At 39.4% G+C, this 19,463-nt stretch overlaps 1 protein-coding gene across 1 annotated transcript in view; it reads left to right on the forward strand.

The window, feature by feature from the left end:
* Nucleotides 1-10,272, forward strand: part of PPA1 (inorganic pyrophosphatase 1) — a 34,140-nt gene extending 23,868 nt beyond the window's left edge. Inside the window, exons 7-11 of the mRNA XM_052640321.1 lie at nt 3,531-3,658; nt 4,059-4,144; nt 8,258-8,327; nt 9,164-9,206; nt 9,927-10,272. Coding sequence (XP_052496281.1) covers nt 3,531-3,658; nt 4,059-4,144; nt 8,258-8,327; nt 9,164-9,206; nt 9,927-9,958 — 359 coding nt within the window. The 3' untranslated portion in view covers nt 9,959-10,272. The remainder of the gene's footprint in view (nt 1-3,530; nt 3,659-4,058; nt 4,145-8,257; nt 8,328-9,163; nt 9,207-9,926) is intronic.
* Nucleotides 10,273-19,463: the final 9,191 nt, after the last annotated feature.

Raw genomic sequence — 19,463 nt, forward strand, 5'->3', positions numbered from 1 at the left:
TTCTCTTGTGTTGTTGGAAGAGGGTGTTTGCTATGACCAGTGCGTTTTCTTGGCAAAACTCTATTAGTCTTTGCCCTGCTTCATTCTGTACTCCAAGGCCAAATTTGCCTGCTACCCCAGGTGTTTCTTGACTTCCTACTTTTGCATTCCAGTCCCCTATAATGAAAAGGACATCTCTTTTTGGGTGTTAGTTCTAAAAGGTCTTGTAGGTCTTCATAAAACCGTTCAACTTCAGCTTCTTCAGCATTACTGGTCGAGGCATAGATTTGGATTACTGTGATATTGAATGGTTTACCTTGGAAACGAACAGAGATCATTCTGTCGTTTTTGAGATTGCATCCAAGTACTGCATTTTTGACTCTCTTGTTGACTATGAGGGCTACTCCATTCCTTCTAAGAGATTCCTGCCCACAGTAGTGGGTATAATGGTCATCTGAGTTAAATTCACCCATTCCAGTCCATTTTAGTTCGCTGATTCCTAGAATGTCGACGTTCACTCTTGCCATCTCCTGTTTGACCACTTCCAATTTGCCTTGATTCATGGACCTGACATTCCCGGTTCCTATGCAATATTGCTCTTTACAGCATCGGACCTTGCTTCCATCACCAGTCATATCCACAACTGGGTGTTGTTTTTGCTTTGGCTCCGTCTCTTCATTCTTTCTGGAGTTATTTCTCCATTGATCTCCAGTAGCATATTATTGGGCACCTACTGACCTGGGGAGTTCATCTTTCAGTGTCCTATCTTTTTGCCCTTTCATACTGTTCATGGGGTCCTCAAGGCAAGAATACTGAAGTGGTTTGCAGTTCCCTTCTCCAGTGGACCACATTTTGTCAGACCTCTCCACCATGACCCGTCTGTCTTGGGTGGCCCTACACAGCATGGCTCATAGTTTCATTGAGTTAGATAAGGTGTCTTGCTGGGGCTTCTCCTTTGCCCTTGGACGTGGGGTATCTCCTCACAACCGCTTCAGTGCTACCGTCTTACTGGGGTTTCTCTGCCCTTGGACGTGGGGTGTCTCCACATGGAGATGTGTACACAAGGGTACACATGCTAAAATAGTGTGCTTTGGTCACAGTTAATGAAGTCACAGCATCTTTACATCAGCAGCATTTTCTGGGTGTCATTTTCCCTTGCAGTCAATATTGTTAGAACCCTGAAAGTTTCTCTGGGTGGCTGGGCCTGTGGTGCAAGCAGTATACAGCTTTCCTTAAATGTCAGTGTAAGGCAGTGTCCGTCATCTGTTATAAGTGGAAGAGAATTAAGCAGAGAGAGCACTTGACAAGTCACAACTTTGGGAGGAATATACACAGAGCCATGGGGGCGGATGGCCTACCCACTAAAGCGACCAGGTTGGCCATGTTGATCCTCTTTGACATTGTGGGGCCCACGACGGCCAGCCACCCGCCTGCTGCAGTTGTGGGCATCAGGAAAGTGAGCATTTCTTGCTGCTCATGGTTGTGGGCTATTAGAGGCTGAACCCAAGGAACAGCACAGAATTGATCTATAAAGTACAATAGGAGGAACAAAACTTGAAGTTTTTCCTACTTTTTTTTTTCCTGGGTCTGGTGTCCAGGGTTCCCTAGTCTGGGTCCAGCATACCTTTCAATATCTAGTTCAAAAAAAGTCAAACAGTTCATCAGTTCTTACATTTTTTCCTTACCATGATAGAATACAGAAATATATTAGATCTTTGTCTCTAGTTTTTGGCAAAGAACTAAATCCCTTGGAATTTCCTGAGTGATGAGTGTGTCTTTTATTCACAGTGAGCCTGTTTCCTTATACCTGAGTTTGTGCTAATAAGGTGACTTAAGGTGGGGCCCTAGCTAGCCTCAGACAGGCTCAGTCAACAGAAACACTGAATGATTAGAGGGTGGGAGCTTTTAGCCCCAACCACTGACCCCTGGGACTGGGAGGGGAGGCTCCATGAAAAGTCTGGAATCATGAGATGTGGAGCACTTCTGGGATGGTGAGCACACTGCAATGCTGGGAGGGTGGGTGGCATGCCTCCCTCTGCCCCCCAGAGGACATGGGAACTACACCCTCCATCCCCGCATGCTGGGTCCTAAGCATCTCTTCTGTTGGACTGTTCCTGAGTTGTATCCTTTATACTAAACCAGTAAACATAAGCTCAGTGTTTTCTTGACTTTTATGAGTCTTTCTGGCAAATTTTCAAACCCGAGGAGAGAGCTGTAGGAAACTGATATATAGCAAGTGGTCATGGCTTGTAATTTGCCACCAACGTCTGAAGTGGGATCACTGTTGTGGAACTGAGCCCTCTAACTGTGGGACCTGACTCCATTAGTCAGTGTCATTATTGAACTGAATTGTCAGGCTGGCATTTGGTGCCTAAAGAATAGAATTGGTTGGGAAATTTGTTAGAAGACAACATTCACTTGCATTTTGGATTTCTGGATTTTCAAACTATTTCTGTATCAGATGATACCTTTTACGTGAATTATAAGTTCCTTGAAATTTATCAGTGTTTAAACATTTCCCAGTTCACTTTGTAAACTTTCCCTACTTTAAGTGGTACTCTGATAATAAAATACATGATTTTCTTTAACTATGTACCTTACAAATTGGGCTAAGCCAAGTTTATATTATAGAAATATAAATAAGCTGTTGTTGAACATATTCCTGCTTCCAATTACAATTTTCCTGATGGATTTTTTTTTTTTTTTTTATACTTGTATCTTCTATTTGTTTGCATGGAAAAGCAGTTTGGTCATTTAAACTTGAGTTTGATGGCATTAAGACATTGATAATGACTATACAGAAACTTAAAAACGTGTTTTTTTTTTTACAGAGGACACTTTTTTTTTGGCCAGAAATATAGTATGGTGATATTGAATGCCTATACTGTAGAGTGAGGAAAGCTTATTCACATGTGATAAGTAACCTATCAGTGAACATATGTAATGCATTTTTTCTTGTCTTTTAGTACGTCATTGGAGCGTGATCCTCAAGTACAACCTCAACCTGTCTTTCAGTATCTTTTATCCTCTTTGGAGAAGGGCATGGCACCCCACTCCAGTATTCTTGCCTGGAGAATCCCATGGACACAGGAGCCTGGAGGGCTACAGTCCATGGGGTCGCAAACAGTTGGATACGACTGAGCAGCTGAAACACACATCCTTCTCTTGGGGCTTCCCAGGTGTCTCAGTGGTAAAGAATCTTCCTGCATTGTAGGAGACACAGGTTTGAGCCCTGGGAAGTTACACACGCTTGCCAAACTATGCTCTCATGCAGCCCCCAGTCATTTCTCCCTCCTCTTATTTAATCGGAATTATTGTGGTACTGATTGTTCTCTTAGTACTTAATGTCAGAGCTATTCTAAGACACTAGATGATTTTCTTTTAATATGTATATATGTTCTCTTCTCGAAAAGATATTAGTTCTAACATTATTTGAACTTTTTTGACAATCCATCCTATAGCTCTTGAAAGTACGTGGTATTTTTATTGAATGCATAAATAATTACATATACATCTTGCAGTCTGAGAAGAGAATCTTATTCTCTTCTTAGATATTAATGATGTCAAGCGGCTGAAACCTGGCTACCTGGAAGCTACTGTGGATTGGTTTAGGAGGTACAAGGTTCCAGATGGAAAACCTGAGAATGAGTTTGCTTTCAATGCAGAATTTAAAGATAAGGTAAGGTGTCACTCAGAACTGTAGCTGTAGGCCTATCTGTGTTGAGACATAATTTAACCATATTGTTACCATCTAAAGACTGTATGACCATAAAATAGATGTTTAAAGACACAAGACTGGCTTTATGTTGATTTGTTCATTTAAATGGTTTTCTTCCATTTTTGATACAAGGAAATGATTCAGAAGAGACGAAGCTATCATGCTTTGGTAAAATGTTGATGATAAGAAAAGAACAGGGCTGTCCCCTGGTGGGCCAGGGGTTAAGACTGTGTTCACTGCAAGTACCATGGGTTCCAGCCCTGGCTGGGGAACTAATCCCACATGCCATGACCCGAACCCAAAATTAGGAAAGGAAAGAACTTGTTTCTGTTATTCTAACGAATATCTCTTTAAATTACAGAACTTTGCAGTTGACATTATTGAAAGCACTCATGACTATTGGAGAGCATTAGTGACTAAGAAAACTGATGGAAAAGGAATCAGCTGGTAAGCGTTAACTCTTTTCTCCATGTTTAACACACAAAGCAGAATAGCTTACTCCAGATACGTTAATAACCTCAACATATTGTACCGTTACATTCACTTAGGAAAGAGATAACTGGTTTTATCAGTACTTAAGTTCAATAGGAAGTGCAGACTGAAGGAAAAACCACACAATGTAAAGGTTGTGAGTTACAATTTATTTGAGGACTGTAGCCCAGGAGACAACTTCTCAGATAGCCCTAAAGAACTACTGCAGAGATGTAAGGGAGGAGCCAAGAGAGATATAAACTTTTTTTTTTTTTTTGCTGGGAAAACATGTAGTCAAGCATAAAAAGATGACTGCTAATCATAAAGAAGAGACATCTCAAGTTAATGATTTCAGTGCTTTTCTATGTATGAGAAGAGGCAACAATCTGGGGTCATTTGAAGTTTTTTCTTAGAAATTCATGTTAACTATCTAGGGGCCAGTATACCCAAATCTTTCCTGTTCTTCTCCATCCTGAATTCCCCTCAGGGCACACTGTCAGCAGGCGACTGCAGTGGGTAATGGCTTGATCCTGGTAGAACTGGAATATAGCAGGCAACATTTTTTTCTTTGCAGAAAGTAAAAAAAAAAAAAAATGCCACAAAGATACTCTGAATAAGTAAAAACTAAAATTATAAAGGGGAGAATGAGATCAGAGCTTTGTAAGGGTAACTGGGGAAAACTGCCTAGCATCAGGGTGCTCAGAATTGGTTGAGTACTAGGGTTGGTATTCTCTGATGTAAATATATAGGATCATCACAGCTAAACCAGGATCTACCATGCACATTGAATTAACTACTCCTACTACTTCTACTACTACTAATAATAACTAATACTGATTGAGCAGTTAATATTTGCCAAGGATGCAACAGAGATACAGGGAGATTAAACTTAACCAAGGTCATACCACAGTAAGTGTTTTGGCGTGAGGACTCGCATCCAAGTCTGTGTGGCCCCAGCTTATTTTTAGTATAATATACTCCCTCTTTAAAGATTATAAGAGAATGGCCACCATTACCACTTAACTAGTGTTGTTCTGAAAATAGTAGCTGATGAAGTAAATAGGAGAAAGAAATAAGATGCAGGAATACTGGAAAAGGGGGAAGCAAATTGTTGCAGATGATATGACTGTGTACACAGAAAACCCTAGAAAAAAGAACATAAGGTGGAGGATTACAAAATGAGTATATATGCACATTGCTAGCTTTGTATATGAACATAACAGAAACCATAATAGAGGAAAAGATCCCATGTAGAATAGAATTTAAGAAAAAAAAGTATAAATAAGAAATCTGAACGACCCAGAATAAGAAGAAAACTTTAAAACTCTATAGAGAAAAATAAAAGATATTAAGTATAAAGGTATCATATATTCATGAATAACATTCAGTTTCATCTAGGAAAAAAAAAAACTGCATGTCAGAATAGTGACAGAAATCCTGAAAAAAACAAGGGTATTGGTGGTGAGGTTTGCACCAACTGCCTATTAAAGAGGAAAAACGAGGCTAGATCTCTGTCTTGCCCTTTACATTCCTTTCTTCCTCCAGATATGCACACTGGCAACCACCCTCATGCTGTGGCTGCTTTTCATTTCTGAAAATGGTGCTGTAACCAGGCAGGTCCTCCTGTACAAGGAGCCCAGCACCAACCAGTGTTCTTAACCCCAGCTGCTTTATACCCACCTGTTAACTGGCACTGGCTGCCAGCATGAGTTTGCAACTCTTGTCTTATGTCAGTGTTTTAATTCCAGAAAGATAAATTGTAATGTGAGAAAATTCTAGAAGAAGACTAGGTGCATTTAATTTATTAGCTTGTAGTAGGGAAGACCTCTCTAAACAGAAGACAAACTCAAAATCCAGAAAAGAAAGGTTTACTTACGATTTTCTAATGTATCAGGAGGCAGTTCTTCCCAGTTTTTTCTTAACACCTGACAAAGGACTAAATTTCTTAATTTATGAATAACTTACCCAAATTGATGAAAGAAAGAATACTAATAGAGGGAGAGAAAAAGTAAGTTTACATATAAGATGTGCAGCCTCACTTTATAATTTTAAATGCAGCTCAGAAAGATAGTGTTATCCTTCAATAAATCTGCACAATTAGAAAAATTAAATGATAGCCTGGAGTGGCAACATTTATATGTAGTTGTGAGAGTAATTTAAAAAAATTTAATGATAGTCTGGAGTGGCAACATTTATATGTAGTTGTGAGAGTTTGAATGGGTACAGCCTTTGTGAGGGCAGTTTGACAGTAGTCAGTACCTAGGTTTTTTTGTGTCTTTTTTTTTAATTTGAGGATAATTGCTTTACAATGTTGTGTTGGTTTCTGGTGTATAACGTAAATCAGCCATTAATCTAAAAATTTTAAATTCTTGTATTTCTTTGTAGCACTACTGCTAGGAATGTATCCTATATAGTCCTGAAAGATGTATGTACAAGGATGTTCACTGCAGTGTCATTTATAATAATAAAAAAGTTAGAAACAACCAAACTGTAATGATTAAGCAATTCATGGAACAGTATATGGCACATTGTTCTCTATATGTTGATGTGGAATGATGTCCAAAATATATTAAATGAGAAAAGCAAAGTCCATAGCAGTATATTTATCATAGTGTGATCCCATTTATGCAAGGTAAGATATACCTACACACCCCAGCATCTGTTTATATTATAAATTTCTTTTCTGGAGGGAGAAAAGAGCTATAGAAAATTCTCAGGAATGTTCTGTAAGTTGGGATAATGTCTTGTAAAATAAAAACATCTGTCTCTCCACAAGCATAAGAAAAACTGAGCACACACACACCTTTGTATGAAAATGTACAATCATGAGACTTTGCTTTTAATAACTTCTCTATTTTGTGGTATCCTGTTATTTCTATGGAAATATTAAGTAACAGGTGGCTGAATATTTTTTCTTTTTCATAGAATATTTTTGATTATAACCACATAATAGTATACAATAATTCAATATGAAGGAAATTTTGAATCATAGTTAACCAAAAAAAGTTTTTTAAAAAAATCACTTTAATCTCAGTTTTTCCATAGATACTGTTAGTAACATGTAAAGTTTTCTCTTTTTACAGTCCTTTTTAAGTATATTTTCAAAAATAATCATATTGTATGTATAATATATGGGGTTCCCAGGTGGTAAAGAATCCATCCACCTGCTAATGCAGGAGACACAGGAGATGTAGGTTCGATCCCTGGGTTGGGAAGAGTCCCTGGAGTAGGAAATGGCAGCCCACTCCAGTATTCTTGCTGGGATAATCCCATGGACAGAGGAGCTTGGTGGACCATAGTCCATGGGGTCCTAAAGAGTAAGACACGATTGAGCGAAAGCAGACATTTTGTTTTTTGGTTTAGAAAAGTTAACACTACAAGCATTTGTTATGTCATTAAATATATAATATTTTATAATATAAATATTCCATCTGTATATTGTTCTGCCTGTTGGATAAATCAGTTTTAATCATCTCTGTTGTTGGACATTTTGGTTACTTCCAGCTTTTCAGTCTTATCAATAGTGAAAATCATGCATGTTGAACATCTTTGTACATAATTATTTAAATCTCTGAGTTTGGCGAGGTGGAATTTGTCTATCAAAGTATATGTGCTTTTCAAAAGGTTTTGGACACTTTTTTTTTTTTTTGGTGTGTGTTAAAAAAATTTTTTTTAAATTTTGTTGTGGACATATTTTACCAGATTATTTTTCAGGAATATTGAACCAGGTGTTGCTCCTGCCAGGTGTCAGCACCGATAGAAACCAGATTTTTGTTTTTTTTTTTTAATCTAATTAGGAAAGATAGCCTCTCATTTTAATTTGCATTTCTTAGCTCTTTCAAAGAATTGCAAAGCACTCAATCACAGATTTTAAAATCTGAACTTGTTAAAGTATTTGAGTAAAATTTGCCTTAAGAATAGCTGTATCTTGCCAAAATAAATAATCAAAATGTTTAATATAGGTGAGAAATTTTTCAACAACGCCAAACTTGAATCTCACTTGACCTACCAGCTCCAGCTTGTTATTTTTAACACAAGTTTTAATGAGAGAAGTTTTTGTTAGTGTGACACTTTCCGTTTGTGTAACAGCATGAACACCACGGTGTCTGAGAGCCCCTTCCAGTGTGACCCTGATGCTGCCAAAGCCATTGTGGATGCTGTAAGTAAAGGTTTCCTGGAGAAAAAACAAACTTGGCGGCCAAAAAATACGGTGTTGAATAGGGAGGGAAAGTATTAATTATTAATTATTAATATTCAATGAATATTAATAACCCAAGTGCCTGGGTACTTATCATAAGCCATTTTTCATAAGAGTACCAATGGGAACTTACGTGGCTTGGTCATAGCAAGGATGGAGAAAGTCATCAAATTTCAGGTACCATTGCAAGAGTGGTTTGTAGACCTAGAGAGACTTTCAGGTGAGGTAATAAATCATCCATCAAAGAAATAATCTGATTTTGATTAACCTAAAGATTGAAGCTTGTCTAAAATTATTCTCATAATATTAGATGAGAAAAACAAAAGAAAATGAGGTCTGACTTTACTGACTTGTATAGTACAAGGGAAAAAGACAATTTAATGATGAAGCCAGTACGTTTAGATTTATTTTTATTTGTATATAAATTTTGACAAAGTTGAGATAAAAGGGAAAAGCCATTGGTTAACAACCATTACTTTTCAATAAGAACATTCTGCCTACATTTTATATATATAAAGTCTATATATACATATGTTGGTTTTTCAATTATTTCAAAAAAGCATTTTTATTAATTATTCTCCAGTGTCGTCATTAAAAGCGAAGAGGTTTTGAGTTTGTTAGCATTTCTTAGTAGAGCAAGCTTTGCATTGTTCCTATCTGGTGTAAATTATTTTTAGAACTCAAAATTTGAGATAGTTGTCTGCTGTTCACATTCCTTTTAATCTTTCTGTCAATATACTTTTTAAGCTTATTCTTTTCCTGGAATTAGACTAATAGATTTTCATACTATGTTTTAGTTACCACCACCATGTGAATCTGCCTGCACAATACCAACAGATGGTAAGATCTATATTCTAGTAAAATTACATTAAACATTCTCCACATGTGTGGGGAAATGACATGTATATCTGTAGATACATCTTACATACCACATACATACAGAGAAAGAGGAGAATGGGGAGAAGCACTCTCAGGGTTTCGAGGCGTCCGTGGGAAAAAGATGGCTGTACGTACCCCCTTTAGTGCCAGCCCGTGACAGCAGCTTCCAAGTCACGACCCACTGTTCTCTGAGTTCCTGGTAGGTGCCTCGTGGAGGCTGGAGCAGACTGGGCTCTGTCTCCCCGTCTGGCCACAGGCTGATTCACCCAGAAAACAGTTCTTTCCATCTTTAGACATTAGAATTCTCTGTAAGGCTCTTCTAGTGAGAACTGCCGATCTGTAGGATCAGCCATCAAGAGTAAGGATGTTTAGTTGCCCAGTCGTGTCTGACTCTGCGACCCCATGGACTGTAGCCCACCAGGCTCCTCTGTCCGTGCGATTTCCCAAGCAAGAATACTGGAGTGGGTTGCCATTTCCTTCTCCACAAGAGTAAGGAAGCCCAAAACAAAACACTGATAAGTTACCTGTTTTGGTAATTTAGTGAAGCTATGCATGTATGTAGATTTAATGTAATCCATAGCAGTATTTATTAAAGCAAGTGTATTATTCACTGTTATATGTTGGGTGTAATTTTGATTCTTAACAGGGATTCTAATTGGTTTCTCTTTTTTCTGACTACAGTGGATAAGTGGTTCCATCACCAGAAAAACTAAGGAAATTTCTCTGGAATACAAGCTGATATTGCTGCATCCTACCTGTCGGAAAGTGTTAGATGTGAACGTAGTAGCTCTTCCAAGCTTTAAACTTATAGAACTAATCAGTCAGATTCTGCTGTCACCAATCCAATATATTCATACATGATCCATTTAAGAGCATTTATCATGTCAACTAAGGTAACTTTTAGTTCCTGCTTAAATATGAAGGCGGTTGTAGTTTGGAAGTCATCTGTGACTGAGTATGCAAGATAAGTACATATTGGATGTATATGTTTGCCATGGGTTAGGAAATAAAAATTATTTTGTTTCAACTTGGTTTATGATATTTTTATTTTAATCTGAAGCCTAACACTACCAAGCAGGCTTGGGTGCTGTTTGGTATTGGCTTTCTATGACTGATCTTACAATTCAGTTTTACTAGACTAAAAACTGACTTTTTTAGGCACCTGAAAATGAAATCCCTTATATTTACAGTAGTTCTTGATACTCTGCTCTTACCTAATTCCTGTCGTCTCATTGTGAGTCATCAGTCAGAATAGTTGTGTGATTAAATTTGTGGACTGCGTTAAATTCGAGCTCTGCAGACCTGAGTTTTTAATCCTACATGATATACTTACTTAGCTCTGTAATCTCAGGTCAGGTACCAAACACCCAACTCCAGCTCCCTCGTTTGTAAAAGAGATGCAGTTTGTGTAAAGGCATTATTAAGCATTCAGATTGTTTTAATTGAAATTTTTTTTGAGATCATTAGAAATTCACATGCAGTTGTTAAGAAATAATACAAAGAGACTTTTTCTATTCCTTTCCCCCCAAAGGCAAGAGTTTGTAAAACTACAGTACAATAATACAACCAGGATATGGCCCTGATAGTCTACCCATCTTCCTCAGATCTCCCAGTTTTACTTGTTCTCATCTGTATGCTGTATTTTTCTGTATAATAACCTGTGTAGGCTCCTGTGTCCCACAAGATACTTAACACTTAATATCACAAAGACCCCTGGTTTTATCTTTTTATAACCACAGCCACCTCTCAGTACATGTATCTATAGTTCATTCTTTTTTTTCATTCCTGTCTATTGCTGAGTAGTATGTATGCCAGAGGCTGTTCACCTTGGAGACCTGCAGATACGGGAGTGGCCTAGCATGAGATTTACCCCCTCTCCCTCGGATGTATGTATAAACTGTTTCACCTATGAAGGACATCTAAGCTCATTCCAGTTTCTATTAAAAATAAAGCTGCAGGGACTCAGCTGGTAGTCCACACTAAGTCTTAAGACTCCACACTCCCGGTGCAGGGGGCCCAGGTTTGTTCACTGGTTAGGGAACTAGATCCCACATGCTGAAGCTCAGGAGTTCGCATGCCACAGTCAAGATCCCACATGCCACAGCTAAGACCCAGTACAGCCAAATAAATAAATGTAAAAAATAAAGCTGCTGTAAATATTCATGTACATATTTTTGTGTCAGTATAACTTTTCACTGTAATTGCTAAGTCATCTCATAGATGCATAGATTTTGTTTTCTAAAATGCTGCCAAACTGTTTTCTTGAGTGGCTGCAGTATTCTACACTTCCTATAGCAATGTATGAGTGATTCAGTTTCTCTGCGTCCTTGCCAGAGTTTGGTTTATCACTATTTTTTATTTCAGCCGTTCTGTTAGGTGTGTAGTGATATCTTGTTGCGCTTTTCATTTGCATTTCTCTAACTGCTAGTTATGTAAAACATCTTTTCCTGTGTCTGTTTGCCATCTTCTTTGGTTAAATATTTGTTCCTACCTTTGATGCATTTTCTGATTAGATTTTTTTTTTTCATCGTCAACTGTTCAAAGTCCTTTGTCAGATATGTAGTTGCAAACATTTTCTGCCATTCTGTGACTTTTCATTCTCTTTACATGGGCTTTTACAGAACAGATTTTTAAATTTGATAAAGTCTACTGTATCAGATTTTCTTTTTATGAATTATGCTCTTCATATCAAGTTTAAGAATTCTTTACCTGGATCCCAAAGAGTGTCTCCAAACGTTTTATAGCTTTACATTTTAGTCTGTGATCCCTTTTGAGTTTATTTTTGTATAAGGGATGAGGTTTAGGGCAAGGCTCTTTAATTCTTGCTACAGATGTCCAACTGCTCCGGCACCATTTGTTGAAATGTTATTCTTCCCTCAGTGTACTGGTTTTGTGTTTCTGTCAAATATCAGTTGAGTGTATTTGTGTTGGGTCAATTTCTGGGTGCTCTGTCTGTCCCACTGATCTGAGTCTAACCTGTCAGAACCATAATCCCTTGGTTACTCTAGCTATATGGTAAGTCTTACTACCAAATAGAGTACTTTCTTCCACTTTATTCTTTAGTCCAGGGTGTGTGCCTTTTCAAATAAATTTTAAAATACATCTGGACTATGTCTATTGTCTATTCCTAGGGGAAAAACCTTACTGGGATTTTGATAGGCATTGCATTAAACCCACAGATCAGTTTTAGCCATGTGTTTAGACTCCTAATGTGTTCATGTCAGTGACTTCTAGTTTGCTTCCATTATGCTCAGAAAACACAGTTCATATGATTTCAGTTCTCCTTAATTTGCTGAGGTGGTTTTATGGCCCGGGAGGTGGTCTGTCTTGGGGAATGTTCCATAGTTGCTTAAAAAATTTTTTTTAATTTGGTGTTGAGTGGAATATTCTGTTTAACTGAATCCTGTTGATTGGTGGTATTTTTCAGATCTTCTGTATCCTTGCTGGTTCTCTTCTAGTTTTATCAATTGTTGAAAGAGAGGTACTGAAGTCAATTACAACTATGGATTTGTCTGTTTTACCTTTCAGCTCCATCAGCTTTTTTATGTATTTTGAGGCTCTGTTGTTTGGTGTGTACACATTTAGGGTCTTTGTCTTGCTGGTGGATTAATCCTTCTGTCATTGTGTAATGTTCCTCTTTGTAGTAATTTTCTTTGCTCCATAATCTACTTTATCAGACCCTGATATAGTCACTCCTTGTTTTTGACTGTTTGCATGTTATATCTTTTTCTATTCTTTTACTTTCAACCTATATATGTTCAATTTGAAGTGAGTTTCTTATAAGTAACATAGTTGAGTTGCATTTTTATCCAGTCTTTGTCTTTTAATTGATATAGTTAGACCATTTAGATTTAAGCTAATTACTGCTATGTTAATGCTTTTGGGATTTAGTCTGGAAGTTTGTGTCTTCTATCAAGTTTGGGGATTTTCCAACTGGACTTCTTCAAATACTCTTTCAGCCCAAACCACACTCGCCTCTTTGACACTCTGATAATATGAACATTGGATCCTTTATTATCGTCCCACAGGCATGTAGGCTCTTCTTTTTCTTCCAGTCTATTTTTCTTTCTTTCAGGTCAGTCCTATTATTCCATCCTCAAGTTCACTGAATCTATCTTTTGTCTTTTCCAATCTTAATAGTGAACCCAGCCAGCAAGTTTTTCTTTTGTTATAGTATTTTTCAGTTCTGTGATGCCCATTTGGTTCTTTTTTGTAACTTCTATTTCATTGCAGGGAGTTTTTATTTTTTAACTTATTTCAAGAGAATTTCTAATTGGCAATCTTTGGCATTGCCTTTCTTTGGGATTGAAATGAAAACTGACCTTTTCCAGTCCTGTGGCCACTGCTGAGTTTTCCAAATTTGCTGGCATATTGAATGCAGCACTTTCACAGCATCATCTTTCAGGATTTGAAATAGCTCGACTGGAATTCCATCACCTCTACTAGCTTTGTTCGTAGTGATGCTTTCTAAGGCCCACTTGACTTCACATTCCAGGATGTTTGGCTCTAGGTGAGTGATCACACCATCGTGATTATCTTGGTTGTGAAGATCTATTTTGTACAGTTCTGTGTATTCTTGCCACCTCTTCTTAATATCTTCTGCTTCTGTTAGGTCCATACCATTTCTGTCCTTTATCGAGCCCATCTTTGCATGAAATGTTCCCTTGGAATCTCTAATTTTCTTGAAGAGATCTCTAGTCTTCCCATTCTGTTGTTTTCCTCTATTTTTTTGTACTGATCGCTGAAGAAGGCTTTCTTATCTCTTCTTGCTATTCTTTGGAACTCTGCATTCAGATGCTTATATCTTTCCTTTTCTCCTTTGCTTTTTGCTTCTCTTCTTTACACAGCTATTTGTAAGGCCTCCTCAGACAGCCATTTTGCTTTTTTGCATTTCTTTTCCATGGGAATGGTCTTAATCCTGTCTCCTGTACAATGTCATGAACCTCCATCCATAGTTCATCAGGCACTCTATCTATCAGATCTAGTCCCTTAAATCTATTTCTCACTTCCACTGTATAATCATAAGGGATTTGATTTAGGTCATACCTGAATGGTCTAATGGTTTTCTCTACTTTCTTCAATTTCAGTCTGAATTTGGCAATAAGGAGTTCATGATCTGAGCCACAGTCAGCTCCTGGTCTTGTTTTTGTTGACTGTATCAAGCTTCTCCATCTTTGGCTGCAAAGAATATAATCAATCTGATTTCGGTGTTGACCATCTGGTGATGTCCATGTGTAGAGTCTTCTCTTGTGTTGTTGGAAGAGGGTGTTTGCTATGACCAGTGCATTTTCTTGGCAAAACTCTTATTAGTCTTTGCCCTGCTTCATTCCGTATTCCAAGGCCAAATTTGCCTGTTACTCCAGGTGTTTCTTGACTTCCTACTTTTGCATTCCAGTCCCCTATAATGAAAAGGACATCTTTTTTGGATGTTAGCTCTAAAAGGTCTTGTAGGTCTTTATAGAACCGTTCAACTTCAGCTTCTTCAGCGTTAGTGGTTGGGGCATAGACTTGGATTACTGTGATATTGAATGGTTTGCCTTGGAAACGAACAGATCATTCTGTCGTTTTTGAGATTGCATCCAAGTACTGCATTTCGGACTCTTTTGTTGACCATGATGGCTACTCCATTTCTTCTAAGGGATTCCTGCCCGCAGTAGTAGATATAATGGTCATCTTGAGTTAAATTCACCCATTTCAGTCCATTTTAGTTCGCTGATTCCTAGAATGTCGACATTCACTCTGGCCGTCTCTTTGTTTGACTACTTCCAATTTGCCTTGATTCATGGACCTGACATTCCTATCATTTTGCCTTTTCATACTGTTCATGGGGTTCTCAAGGCAAGAATACTGAAGTGGTTTGCCATTCCCTTCTCCAGTGGACCACATTCTGTCAGACCTCTCCAACATGACCCGCCCATCTTGAGTTGCCCTGCAGGCATGGCTTGGTTTCATTGAGTTAGACAAGGCTGTGGTCCTAGTGTGATTAGATTGACTAGTTTTCTGTGACTATGGTTTCAGTATGTGCCCTCTGATGCCCTCTTGCAACACCTACCATCTTACTTGGGTTTCTCTTACCTTGGACGAGGGGTATTTCTTCACCACCGCCCCTCCCGACCTTGGAATAGCTCCTCTAGGCCCTCCAGCACCCTCGCAGCCACTCCTTGGACATGGGGTTGCTCCTCCCGGCCGCTGCCTCTTGGGCAATGCTAAAGAATGCTCAAACTATCACACAATTGCACTCATCTCACACGCTAGTAAAGCTCAAAATTCTCCAAGCCAGTCTTCAGCAATACATGAATCGTAAACTTCCAGATGTTCAAGCTGGTTTTAGAAAAGGCAGAGGAATCAGAGATCAAATTGCCAACATCTGCTGTATCATTGAAAAAGCAAGAGAGTTCCAGAAAAACATCTATTTTCTGCTTTATTGACTATGCCAAAGCCTTTGACTCTGTGAATCACAATAAACTGTGGAAAATTCTGAAAGAGATGGGAATACCAGACCACCTGGCCTGCCTCTTGAGAAACCTATATGCAGGTCAGGAAGCAACAGTTAGAACTGGACATGGAACAACAGACTGGTTCCAAATAGGAAAAGGAGTACGTCAAGGTTGTATATTGTCACCCTGCTTATTTAACTTACATGCAGAGTATATCATGAGAAACGCTGGGCTGGAAGATGCACAAGCTGGAATCAAGATTGCCGGGAGAAATATTAATAACCTCAGATATGCAAACGACACTACTCTTATGGCAGAAAGTGAAGAGGAACTAAAAAGTCTCGATCAAAGTGAAAGTGGAGAGTGAAAAAGTTGGCTTAAAGCTCAATATTCAGAAAACGAAGATCATGGCATCCGGTCCCATCACTTCATGGGAAATAGATGGGGAAACAGTGGAACAGTGTCAGACTTTATTTTTAGGGGCTCCAAAATCACTGCAGATAGTGACTGCAGCCGTGAAATTAAAAGACGCTTACTCCTTGGAAGAAAAGTTATGACCAACCTAGAGAGCATATTGAAAAGCAGAGACATTACTTTGCCGACTAAGGTCCGTCTAGTCAAGACTATGGTTTTTCCTGTGGTCATGTATGGATGTGAGAGTTGGACTGTAAAGAAAGCTGAGCACCGAAGAGTTGATGCTTTAGAACTGTGGTGTTGGAGAAGACTTTTTAGAGTCCCTAGGACTGCAAGGAGATCCAAGCAGTCCATTCTGAAGGAGATCAGCCCTGGGATTTCTTAGGAGGGAATGATGCTGAAGCTGAAACTCCAGTACTTTGGCCACCTCATGCGAAGAGTTGACTCATTGGAAAAGACTCTGATGCTGGGAGGGATTGGGGGAAGGAGGAAGAGGGGATGACAGAGGATGAGATGGCTGGATGGCATCACTGACTCGATGGACGTGAGTGAGTGAACTCCGGGAGTTGGTGATGGACAGGGAGGCCTGGCATCCTGCGATTCATGGGGTCGCAAAGAGTCGGACACGACTGAGCGACTGAACTGAACTGAATTGGCAGTCTAGTTGCAGCTTTAAGATGACTGCTTTAAAATCTTGGTCAAGAGTCATCTCAGTATTGGCATCCATTGACTGACTGTTTTCTCATTCAACTTGTGGTTTTCCTGGTTGTTGGTATGATGTGTGACTGTTAATAATATCTTAGGCATTTTGTCTATTATGTTAGGAGACGCTAGGACCCATTAAAATCTTTTATTTTTAGTAAGCATCACCCTATTTAAAGTTAGCACATGGGTCTTGGCCTTCTTTTGTGGACTGTGGTTTCAATGGCAGTTTAATTTTCAGCAGCTTTGCAGTGTTATTTTGGTCAGCTTGGTTTATCTGCGGCCAGTAGGGTTTCTCTTGGTTTCTGCTGGTGGTGCCTGAGGAGGCTAAGTATCTACTGGTGAAGGAGCAGAGTCTTAGGCTCCAGGGATAAAGAAGCTTCCTGAACTGGTATACCCATTATGACTGGACTTCTCCCTCTGGCTCAGTCCACCCACCTACCTTGGTAACTCTTGGTAGAAAAGGGGAGTCTCAGGCCTTGTGGCGAAGGAGAGTGCCTCCCTGGTGGTTTGTTTCCACCTGGGTTGCCGGTGACCCCCTTGCCAGGTGGTGGCATGCCCACCAGGGGGACCCCCGTTCTCTACGGGTGTGGGCGGGGGTGTGAGCCTGTCTGGGCCGCCTCTGTTGCGAGGTTGGGGTTTGAGCAGGGCTCTCCCCGTGTTGGGTGGTGGGACTGTATGTGCCCCCTCACTGCTGCTCTCTGGTCCTGGGCTCCCAAACCGGCAAGCCTTCTTAGCATCTTTCAGACTTCTTTGGTTGTGTCTCTCTATCTCCAGGGTTGTTAGGTGTGCTTAGCAGGAGAAGCAGGGAAAACCAGGTCTATGCCTTCTTGTCTGGACCAGAATCAGAAACATCTGCATTCAGACTTCAGTAGTATTTCCCTTATTCTTTTATAAGTTCTGTTGCTAAACGCTGCCTCAGTCATGTGGTTTCTGAAGTGATTTGTTAAGATAAAAACTGTTTTCTAATCAAAGACTATACAAAGTAGGGGACTTCACAAGTATTGGTCCAATAAATAGGAAATCACCCACCCCAATTTTATGGGAAGGAAGGGACACAAGGGACAGAACCTTAGTCGGAAGAAATGTCAACAACAGATCCCCTGTTATGAGTGCCTCTGTAGGATGCTTTCACTCCTCTGTTCAAGTAAGGAAATGTAAAATACCCTTGTACTTGCTTACTGGCGCTGCAATAACCAAGTACCACAAACTGGATGGGCTCAACGACAGAAATGTTTTGTCTTATTGTCTTATATCTGGAAGTCTGAGATCCAGGTATCTGCAGGCCTGGGCTCCCTGGGGAGGAGTTATCCCAGGCCTCTCCCTGCTTTTGGTAGTTCCTGGCTTGTGGCAGCATAACCTTAATCTTGACAAGGAATTCTCCCTCTCTGCTTATTTCCAAATTTCCCCTTCTATAAGAACATCAGGGGACTTCACTGGCGGGCCAGTGGTTAGGACTTGGCGCTTTTGATGCCATGGGCCCAAGTTCAATCCCTACTTGGGGAACTAAGATCCTGTAAGCTGCATGGCACAGTAAAAAAAAAAAAATTAGTCATATTGGGTTAGGTGCCCACTCGACTCCAGTATGACCACATCTGAACTAATTACACCTATCATGATCCTATTTCCAAAACAGGTGACATTCTGAGGACTGAGTGTTAAGAATTCGAAATATGAATTTTTGTGGGACAGAATAACCCATAACAACTTCAGGCATCTGTAAAGTTATTCATCACTGGTGCTGGATAAGGGTTATCTGCATACTAAAGCCTCAAAGAAAGCCTAACCCTTGGGACAACAGTCATTCTACAAACATTTCTTGAGCTTTGGTTTTGTGCCAGGCACTGTTTCAGATCCTGTGGGGAAAGTGGTAATAAGCAGACTGGTGAGGTTGCGTGCATCGTCTGGATAGGCCCCCTGTGTTTGGCAATAACCAGATCTCAGTGGCTTAAGAAAACAATAGTTCATTCTTCACTCCTTGAAAAGTCGTCTCTGCCTCTGAGCAGCTGTCCTCGCTGTGACCGCTTGGCCTTGGCCCACCCTGTTAACGTTTGCTTTCTCCTGATGATCACCGTCACACAGAGAGAGAAAGGGCTGGAGCCTCACACTGCTGATTAAATGCTCTGAAGCGACACGCATCATAGATGTTCTTGGTCATTGGCTAACGCAAGCCTCATGGCCATGCCTAACCATGGAATAAAGTGTTACTATTTACATACAGTGGGAATGCAAATACTTTGAAACCTTCTTATACACAGGGGAGTACTCTTTTTTTTTTTTTCTTTTTTTGAGAATAAAAGAGACTCAGAGAACCTAAGTAACTCACCCAAGGTCACTCAAATGGTATGACTTAATCCAGTTACCTGACTTTGAGATCAGGGATTTTCCCACTATTTTACACTGTTCCTTGGTTTTCACCGTCATTATTATGTATACCTATGACTGATTCATGCTAAGGTTTGACAGAAGACAATAAAATTCTATAAAGCAATTATCCTTCAATTAAAAAATAAATTTTTCAAAAAAGAAACAATGTGTACTTACTAATCCATAAGCTGATTATTTCCTTAACCATTTCTCTTTTGTTAAACTTTTTAGCTCTTTGTTATCAATATCTTTAGGCATAACTTTTTCCTTTGGGATTATTTTCTAAGGATAAATTTCC

The sequence above is a fragment of the Budorcas taxicolor genome, chromosome 5 (assembly GCF_023091745.1).
Source record: "Budorcas taxicolor isolate Tak-1 chromosome 5, Takin1.1, whole genome shotgun sequence".
NCBI classification, from domain to species: Eukaryota; Metazoa; Chordata; class Mammalia; order Artiodactyla; family Bovidae; genus Budorcas; species Budorcas taxicolor.